The 10,817-nt window shown below is 45.6% G+C and overlaps 1 protein-coding gene across 1 annotated transcript; it reads right to left on the reverse strand.

Moving 5' to 3' along the window:
• Nucleotides 1-2,826: 2,826 nt before the first annotated feature.
• LOC124042648 (gap junction alpha-6 protein-like) lies at nucleotides 2,827-9,594 on the reverse strand. Its single transcript, XM_046360723.1, has 2 exons — nucleotides 9,484-9,594; nucleotides 2,827-4,024 (listed from the first exon to the last, which is right to left on the reverse strand). Exon 2 carries the CDS (start codon nucleotides 4,012-4,014, stop codon nucleotides 2,845-2,847), a length of 1,170 nt encoding a protein of 389 aa, XP_046216679.1. The 5' UTR covers nucleotides 4,015-4,024; nucleotides 9,484-9,594; the 3' UTR covers nucleotides 2,827-2,844.
• Nucleotides 9,595-10,817: the final 1,223 nt, after the last annotated feature.

Here is a 10,817-nt window from a genome sequence, read left to right on the forward strand (position 1 = left end):
TCTCCGGGGAGACAGAATAGTCCAGAGATCCCAGTACACTAGTCTCCAGGGAGACAGAATAGTCCAGAGATCCCAGTACACTAGTCTCCGGGGAGACAGAATAGTCCAGAGATCCCAGTACACTAGTCTCCAGGGAGACAGAATAGTCCAGAGATCTCAGTACACTAGTCTCCAGGGAGACAGAATAGTCCAGAGATCTCAGTACACTAGTCTCCAGGGAGACAGAATAGTCCAGAGATCCCAGTACACTAGTCTCCGGGGAGACAGAATAGTCCAGAGATCCCAGTACACTAGTCTCCAGGGAGACAGAATAGTCCAGAGATCTCAGTACACTAGTCTCCAGGGAGACAGATCCAGAGATCTCAGTACACTAGTCTCCGGGGAGACAGAATAGTCCAGAGATCCCAGTACACTAGTCTCCAGGGAGACAGAATAGTCCAGAGATCCCAGTACACTAGTCTCCGGGGAGACAGAGTCCAGAGATCCCAGTACACAGTCTCCAGGGAGACAGAATAGTCCAGAGATCTCAGTACACTAGTCTCCAGGGAGACAGAATAGTCCAGAGATCTCAGTACACTAGTCTCCAGGGAGACAGAATAGTCCAGAGATCCCAGTACACTAGTCTCCGGGGAGACAGAATAGTCCAGAGATCTCAGTACACTAGTCTCCAGGGAGACAGAATAGTCCAGAGATCTCAGTACACTAGTCTCCAGGGAGACAGAATAGTCCAGAGATCTCAGTACACTAGTCTCCGGGGAGACAGAATAGTCCAGTACATTCCACTGGCTCTAGCAGCATTCTGAGGTCACATTAATCCCTTAGGGAACATGCTTAATTCAGAACATAAAGGATACCTCCCAAATGGCACCCTATTCCCTACATTGTCCACTACTGTTGACTAGGGTCCACGAGGCTCTGGTCTAAAGTAGTGCACTATGTAGGGAATACGGTGCCATTTGGGACACAGTCATATTTCCCCCCCAAACCCATGCTTTCTCACAAGACCTCACTGCACTGCATGGGCTCTGTAGGCTGTTTTCCCTGTGGAATCCCAAGTTCTTCCATTGTCACAATCAGTCACTGCATAGGCTTATCCCATTCCCATTGGAACAGAAGGCTTCCTGAAGTCATAAATAGCTGAATTATACTGCATCCTTTTACTGTTCCATTATTCCTCGTTTCCCATTCTCTGGTGTTCCATGATCAAGGATCGTGTTCTCATGTTCCCAATATCTGGTGTTCCATGATCAAGGATCGTACCTCCCCTTGAGGGAGGTTTCTCATGTTCCCAATATCTGGTGTTCCATGATCAAGGATCGTACCTCCCCTTGAGGGAGGTTTTCTCTGGTTCCCATTTGAATGAGGAAGATCTAATCTAGTCTCCACTACATAGACTTTGCCTACAAGGTATATGTTGCGCAATACAATCAGTAACATGTAATAATATGGTCATAACAGCTGACATAACTAGTCATAACCTGTCATAATATAGTTATAACACTGTCATGACCCATATATTTACACCTGTTGTGACCTATATTCCGTTATTTTATGGCTGGTTATAACACCTACATAAGAGTGTCACAACCCACATTTATTCAAATTAGTTTTTTTCACAGCCAAGAAGTTTCCTTTCGTTTGAAAGTTTGTTTCTTAAGTCCTTTGTTGTTGTTGTCATGAATTCTTTACAGTATTTTGTTCATCATATTTTAAATAACTAATAGAAAATATACTTCATGCCAATGTCAGGATGCATTTCGACCATCGTAATCATATCAGGCAGATAGTCCTATCATGTCCTTTTTATCAGTCATCAGTCTAGTAGAGGGTGTCTTGTCCTGCTCCTCAAATCTGCTGCTACATTCAAGTTCATGTCAGCTGTTATGACCATATTATAACAGGTTATAACAGGTTAATGTCAGCTGTTATGACCATATTATAACAGGTTAATGTCAGCTGTTATGACCATATTATAACAGGTTATAACAGGTTAATGTCAACTGTTATGACCATATTATAACAGGTTATAACAGGTTAATGTCAGCTGTTATGACCCTATTATAACAGGTTATAACAGGTTAATGTCCACTGTTATGACCATATTATAACAGGTTAATGCCAGCTGTTATGACCATATTATAACAGGTTAATGTCAGCTGTTATGACCATATTATAACAGGTTAATGTCAGCTGTTATGACCATATTATAACAGGTTAATGTCAGCTGTTATGACCCTATTATAACAGGTTATAACAGGTTAATGTCCACTGTTATGACCATATTATAACAGGTTAATGCCAGCTGTTATGACCATATTATAACAGGTTAATGTCAGCTGTTATGACCATATTATAACAGGTTAATGTCAGCTGTTATGACCCTATTATAACAGGTTATAACAGGTTAATGTCAGCTGTTATGACCATATTATAACAGGTTAATGTCAGCTGTTATGACATATTATAACAGGTTAATGTCAGCTGTTATGACCATATTATAACAGGTTAATGTCAGCTGTTATGACCATATTATAACAGGTTAATGTCAGCTGTTAGGACCATATTATAACAGGTTAATGTCAGCTGTTATGACCCTATTATAACAGGTTATAACAGGTTAATGTCAGCTGTTATGACCATATTATAACATGGTTAATGTCAGCTGTTATGACCATATTATAACAGGTTAATGTCAGCTGTTATGACCATATTATAACATGGTTAATGTCAGCTGTTATGATATATTATAACATGGTTATGACGCAGGGTGTCAAGTAAAGTGTTTCCTTATTCTTGTGCATTCCACCCCCCCCCCCTGTGCCTGTATCAGTCTCTCTGGTTTCCTCATACATAATGCTTAGTATGTTTGTTACTGTGTCCCTTCTGGGCACCCTTACTGTGTGTGTGTTGTGTGCTGTACTTCTTATGATGAGCTCTCCCTGAAGAGTGTTTAGTCCTTATCGCCCCCAAACAGTTCAAATAACTGGGGAGAATGTCACCACCAGGATCCATCCCTGCTCTGGACCCCAGGACCAGATAACTCTCACTGGGCTTGGTGTTGCCGGCCTCCCCCAGGTCCAGATAACTCTCACTGGGCTTGGCGTAGCCGGCCTCCCCCATGGGTAAATACAGATGGCCCTTCTCCTGGTAAGGCGAAACTTGCTGCATCTCCATCTCCAGGCATGGAGCACCAGGCTGGACTCGGACCCCGGCTATGCCAGGAAAGGTGTACTGCTCCTGGGCATAGCGTTGTTCTAGGTGGTGGGTGATGGCCAGCTGGAGGAGGTAGAGGAGCTCTGCTAGGTTGAGAAGGAGAGAGACTCCAGCGATGGTCTGGGTGTAGATGGTGAAGATGGTCTTCTCCGTGGGTCTGGAGACGAAGCAGTCCACCGTGTGAGGACAGGGGTCGCGGACACACTCGAACCGGGCCGGGATCACGAAGCCGTAGAGGTACCATAGCCCCACGATGAAGCCGACCTCCAGGAGGACCTTGAGGAGGATGCTGGCGGCGTAGGCACAGAGGAGACGGCCCTTCAGCTTAGGAGCCTCTGGGAGAGCTTTCACCACCTTTCTCCCTCCTTTCTCCTCCACTAGTTCTTCTATCTCATCCCCCTTTCTCACCTCCCTCTTCTTCTTTACTCCTCCCCTCTCTCGTCCCTCACCAGCCCCACCCTCCTCCTCCTCTTCCTCCTTTTTTCCCTCCTTTGCAGCCCTCATGGCCACGTATCCGAAGTAAAAAATAGTCGGCGTGGAAACAAAAATCACCTGAAGGACAAAATAGCGGTAATGTGATATGGGGAAAGCTTTGTCGTAACACACGGCGGTACATCCAGGTTGCTTGGTATTACAGACGAAGTCGTCCTGTTCGTCGTCCCAGGCTGACTCTGCGGCGGTGCCCAGGACCAGCATGCGGAACAGGAAGAGGACAGTGAGCCAGACACGGCCCACCCCGGTGCTATACTCCTGCCCCTCCTCCAACAGCTGCTCCAGGAAGGACCAATCAGCTCTGGACATATTCTGTCACCTGCAGGGGGAGACAGGTGAACACATGTTAACACGACGTACCATACAGGACGTACCATACCACGGACGTACCATACAGGATGTACCATACAGGACGTACCATACAGGACGTACCATACAGGACGTACCATACAGGACGTACCATACAGGACGTACCATACAGGACGTACCATACACGACGTACCATACAGGACGTACCATACAGGACGTACCATACAGGACGTACCATACAGGACGTACCATACAGGACGTACCATACAGGATGTACCATACAGGACGTACCATACAGGACGTACCATACAGGACGTACCATACAGGACGTACCATACAGGACGTACCATACAGGATGTACCATACAGGACGTACCATACAGGACGTACCATACAGGACGTACCATACAGGACGTACCATACACGACTTAAAAACATTATACATTATCTATCAGCACACACACACACACACACACACACACACACACACACACACACACACACACACACACACACACACACACACACACACACACACACACACACACACACACACACACACACACACACACACACACACACACACACAAAGACTCTCTCACACACACATCCACACCGGTGAAACATGCTCCTGGATGTTTTCTAGAATACTTCCTTTTACTAGAGGTCGTGTTTGTCAGAACACAACATAACCCCCCTAATAAATAACGCTGTTTCCATGAGCTCACCACCCAAACCAATGTGCTTAGGGGTTTTTCCACCTCCATGTTTTGGTTTAAAAAAAAACATTAAATAAAACAACGAAACCTTTCGGAAAAGTATTACAAATAAAGTAATCTTAGGCTTTTTTAGATTGTATCATATTACGCAACACTGTAGTCGTTCTCAGCATACTTCACCGAGTGTTATATGATGTTGATTACACTTATGTTATGCAGTGTTCAGAATGAGATTCATGTTTCACTGTCTCAGTGACATACACAATACTGTGTCTCTTCCAGTCTACGTTCCCCTGGGGGACTGTTGTTATGCTGTCCCCTGAAATGTCCACACGATTCTCACACGCACACACACACGCACACACACACACACACACACACACACACACACACACACACACACACACACACACACACACACACACACACACACACACACACACACACACACACACACACACACACACACACACACACACACACACACACACACACACACACACACACACACACACACACACACACACCCTGTGAACTGGGCCAACTCTTGACTTTTATCTGATTGTTTTATCTCTCTGTTACTATTATTACTATTATATATATACTTTCTTCAAAGTGGAGGAGAGAGAGAGAGAACTAAGGGACGGGAGGAGAGAGAGAACTAAGGGACGGGAGGAGAGAGATAACTAAGGGAAGGGAGGAGAGAGAGAGAGGGAACTAAGGGAAGGGAGGAGAGAGAGAGAGGGAACTAAGGGAAGGGAGGAGAGAGAGAGAGAACTAAGGGACGGGAGGAGAGAGAGAGAGGGAACTAAGGGACGGGAGGAGAGAGAGAGAGAACTAAGGGAAGGGAGGAGAGAGAGAGAACTAAGGGAAGGGAGGAGAGAGAGAGAACTAAGGGACGGGAGGAGAGAGAGAGAGAACTAAGGGAAGGGAGGAAGGAGAGAGAGGGAACTAAGGGATGGGAGGGAGGAGAGGGGGAGGGAACTAAGGGATGGGAGGGAGGAGAGAGAGGGAACTAAGGGATGGGAGGAGAGAGAGGGAACTAAGGGAAGGGAGGGAGGAGAGAGAGGGAACTAAGGGATGGGAGGGAGGAGAGGGGGAGGGAACTAAGGGATGGGAGGGAGGAGAGAGAGGGAACTAAGGGAAGGGAGGGGGAGAGAGAGGTAACTAAGGGACGGGATGGAGGAGAGAGAAGGAACTAAGGGAAGGGAGGGAGGAGAGAGAGGGAACTAAGGGACGGAGGGAGGAGAGAGAGGGAACTAAGGGAAGGGAGGTATTTTATTTAATTTCATCGACTTCATCACTACTTATATTTGTGAGAGGTATTGAATGCACAGAGCTGTCTGTTTGAACTACTGGCACACAGCTCAGACACCTATGACCTCCCCACAAGACATGACACCAGAGGTCTGTTCACAGTCCCCAAGTTCAGAACAGACTGTTGGAGGCACACAGTACTACATAGAGCCATGACTACATGGAACTCTATTCCACAGTACTACATAGAGCCATTACTACATGGAACTCTATTCCACAGTACTACATAGAGCCATGACTACATGGAACTCTATTCCACAGTACTACATAGAGCCCTGATGACATGGAACTCTATTCCACAGTACTACATAGAGCCATGACTACATGGAACTCTATTCCACAGTACCACATAGAGCCATGACTACATGGAACTCTATTCCACAGTACTACATAGAGCCCTGACGACATGGAACTCTATTCCACAGTACTACATAGAGCCGTGACTACATTGAACTCTATTCCACAGTACTACATAGAGCCATGACTACATGGAACTCTATTCCACAGTACTACATAGAACCATGACTACATGGAACTCTATTCCACAGTACTACATAGAGCCATGACTACATGGAACTCTATTCCACAGTACTACATAGAACCATGACTACATGGAACTTTGTTCCACATCAGGTAACTGATGCAGCAGGATAATCAGATTTAAAAACAGATAAAATAAACCTTGTGGAACATAACATACACACTATACACACACACGTCATAACATACACACTATACACACTATACACACTATACACACACACACACACACACACACACACACACACACACACACACACACACACACACACACACACACACACACACACACACACACACACACACACACACACACACACACACACACACACACACACACACACACACACACACACACACACACACACCCATGGATTTAGTACTGTAGCTATGTGGTAGTGATGGAGTAGGGGCCTGAGGGCAAACACTTAATATGTTGTGAAAATCTGTTGTGAATGTATTGTAATGTTTTTTCAAATGTATAACTGTCTTAATTTTGCCCGGACCCCAGGAAGAGTAGCTGCTGTCTTGGCAGGAACTAATGGGGATCCATAATGAACCCCAGGAAGAGTAGCTGCTGTCTTGGCAGGAACTAATGGGGATCCATAATGAACCGCAGGAAGAGTAGCTGCTGTCTTGGCAGGAACTAATGGGGATCCATAATAAACTCCAGGAAGAGTAGCTGCTGCCTTGGCAGGAACTAATGGGGATCCATAATGAACCGCAGGAAGAGTAGCTGCTGTCTTGGCAGGAACTAATGGGGATCCATAATAAACTCCAGGAAGAGTAGCTGCTGCCTTGGCAGGAACTAATGGGGATCCATACTAAACCCCAGGAAGAGTAGCTTCTGCCTTGGCAGGAACTAATGGGGATCCATAATAAACCCCAGGAAGAGTAGCTGCTGCCTTGGCAGGAACTAATGGGGATCCATAATAAACCCCAGGAAGAGTAGCTGCTGCCTTGGCAGGAGCAAATGGGGATCCGTAATAAACCCCAGGAAGAGTAGCTGCTGCCTTGGCAGGAACTAATGGGGATCCATAATAAACTCCAGGAAGAGTAGCTGCTGCCTTGGCAGGAACTAATGGGGATCCATAATAAATCCCAGGAAGAGTAGCTGCTGCCTTGGCAGGAACTAATGGGGATCCATAATAAACCCCAGGAAGAGTAGCTGCTGCCTTGGCAGGAACTAATGGGGATCCATAATAAACCCCAGGAAGAGTAGCTGCTGTCTTGGCAGGAACTAATGGGGATCCATAATAAACCCAGGAAGAGTAGCTGCTGCCTTGGCAGGAACTAATGGGGATCCATAATGAACCCCAGGAAGAGTTTCTGCTGCCTTGGCAGGAACTAATTGGGATCCATAATAAACCCCAGGAAGAGTAGCTTCTGTCTTGGCAGGAACTAATGGGGATCCATAATAAACCCCAGGAAGAGTAGCTGCTGCCTTGGCAGGAACTAATGGGGATCCATTATAAACCCCAGGAAGAGTAGCTGCTGCCTTGGCAGGAACTAATGGGGATCCATAATAAACCCCAGGAAGAGTAGCTGCTGCCTTGGCAGGAACTAATGGGGATCCATAATAAACCCCAGGAAGAGTAGCTGCTGCCTTGGCAGGAACTAATGGGGATCCATAATGAATAGAAATACTAACACAGCATTTCATACGCACACAAAAATGCCAGTCTTGTTTAGCTGTATACTGTATGTTAGTGTTTCCCCACCCTGGTCCTCCAGTACCCCCAAACACCCTGGTCCTCCAGTACCCCCAAACACCCTGGACCTCCAGTACCCCCAAACACCCTGGTCCTCCAGTACCCCCAAACACCCTGGCCCTCCAGTACCCCCAAACACCCTGGTCCTCCAGTACCCCCAAACACCCTGGTCCTCCAGTACCCCCCAACACCCTGGCCCTCCAGTACCCCCAAACACCCTGGTCCTCCAGTACCCCCAAACACCCTGGTCCTCCAGTACCCCCAAACACCCTGGTCCTCCAGTACCCCCAAACACCCTGGTCCTCCAGTACCCCCAACACCCTGGTCCTCCAGTAATCCCCTGGTCCTCTAGTACCCCCCCAACACCCTGGTCCTCCAGTAATCCCCTGGTCCTCCAGTACCCCCCAATACCCTGGTCCTTCAGTACCCCCAACTGGAGGCCCAGGGTGTTGGGGGTACTGAAGGACAAGGGTTGGAAACCACTGTTGCATGTACTGTAAGTGGACCACAGCTAACCCCCTCCTCAATCACCACAGCACGCTAACAATCCTCTTTTAAAACCATGTTATGTGAGGCCAGAACGAATAACACTGTCTCCTTGTCCTTCCATCCACTTGTGTATCCATCCTGTGTTATGCCACATGTTTCTTTGCTGTAGTGTAATGCCATTTCAGAAACATATATTTTTCCTGTATTTTGCAGGCCTATTTACCATCCAAAAGTAATAAATATATTTCCCAATAGTTTGTATGACGAAGGCTGTGTGGTCGATTCGTAGAGCTTGTTATTAAATAGCAGTGATACACTATCGTGTTTCTTATTTTTTTCCCCCAATAATTCGTAGACAATGTTATGTTCTTGAGACACGTTTGACTGAACTTAATGGATTTTTCAACTGTTGACAGTTGGGGCAAACTATTTTATACATTTTTGTTGTATATTCTTAAAATGTGAGCAAACCCTATGTTAACTGACTCTGTCATTTTAACTTTGCTATACCAGATCATTCACAATCCCATACGCATGCATCACTTTGTATGTTATGCTTTCATCGTCACAGTCGTAACTCACAGATAATTCTACGAAGACGAAAAGTAAAAGTTATGGGCGACCAATATGTTATAAGAATAGCCTACATTTATTTTAAAAGCTCGGTTTAGGATAAAAGCGAAGCATCCGTACCTGTCAGTCGTAAAGTTGGGTTCTTCTGTTGGTTGACTTCTCCGTCGTTCTACTACTCTGCGGTATGTTCGGCAGGCGTCCCCGCGTGCTTTCTTTTAATAACCAGCCCTGTAAATGGAAAAAGTGGGGAGGATTTTCCCACGCTTTTTATTGGTCTTTCCAAAAGGAAATTGGTCCAGGAAAGGGGATGGATGAATTATAAAATAGTTCTCTAGAGCTGTTCACTGTGCTCTGCAACGCCAGCGACTTCAGAGATGACCTGTCGACAATGAAGGATTTGTAGCCTATTAGCTAGAATAAGTGAAAGTGCCAAAGTTATCAACTTGAAGGCATATCGTATCAAAGTTGACCAATCGGTGTAGAAAGTGAAGTCTATCGCGTAATTGTCAACTTGTGCGTAACCATAAAGGTGTGAAACAATATGTCAATACGATCTGTTCCAACAGTAGATTTAACACGTAGCCTATAATGAATTGAATTGTCGTTTAAGTTTGCTGATTGATTGGACTCCTATGAATTGGAGTTATCAACTCTTTTGGTGTTATTTTTCCGTAAAACCACACAATGGCGCCATGTCACCGTTTTTCCGAGAAGGAACTCTATGACGCACCAACAGAGTGTATGACGCGCCAGCGGATTGTATGACCGGGGCCGGTTTAATGCAGGGGCCTATCGGTGCTGAAGAGGAAACAACATTTTTTTATAATATGTTGCTGTCAACAGTTTGGACACACTTACTCATTAAAGGGTTTTTCTTTATTTGTACTATTTTCTTCATTTGGTAGAATAATAGTGAAGACATCAAAACTATGAAATAACACATATGGAATCATGTAGTAACCAAAAAAAGTGTTCAACAAATCAGACTAGATTTTAGATTCTTCGAAGAAGACACCCTTTGCCTCGATGACAGCTTTGCACACTCTTGACACTCTTACATCTTACAAAGACATGATGGTTGGAACCAAACATCTCCAATTTGGACTCCTCAGACCAAAGGACAGATTTCCACCGGTCTAATGTCCATTGCTCGTGTTTCTTGGCCCAAGCAAGTCTCTTCTTCTTATTGGTGTCCTTTAGTAGTGGTTTCTTTGAAGCGATTTGACCATGAAGGCCTGATTCACGCAGTCTCCTCTGAACAGTTGATGTTGAGATGTGTCTGTTACTTGAACTCTTTGAAGAATTTATTTGGGCTGCAATTTGTGAGGCTGGTAACTCTAATGAACTTATCCTCTGTAGCAGAGGTAACTCTGGGTCTTCCTTTCCTGTGGCGGTCCTCATGAGAGACAGTTTCATCATAGTGCTTCATGGTTTTTGCGACTGCACTTGGAGAC

The sequence above is a fragment of the Oncorhynchus gorbuscha genome, linkage group LG09 (genome assembly GCF_021184085.1).
Source record: "Oncorhynchus gorbuscha isolate QuinsamMale2020 ecotype Even-year linkage group LG09, OgorEven_v1.0, whole genome shotgun sequence".
In the NCBI taxonomy this organism is placed as follows: Eukaryota; Metazoa; Chordata; class Actinopteri; order Salmoniformes; family Salmonidae; genus Oncorhynchus; species Oncorhynchus gorbuscha.

Excerpts from the sequence above, each read along its gene's own strand:
- LOC124042648 (XM_046360723.1), bottom strand. The coding sequence starts at position 4,014 with ATGTCCAGAGCTGATTGGTCCTTCCTGGAGCAGCTGTTGGAGGAGGGG.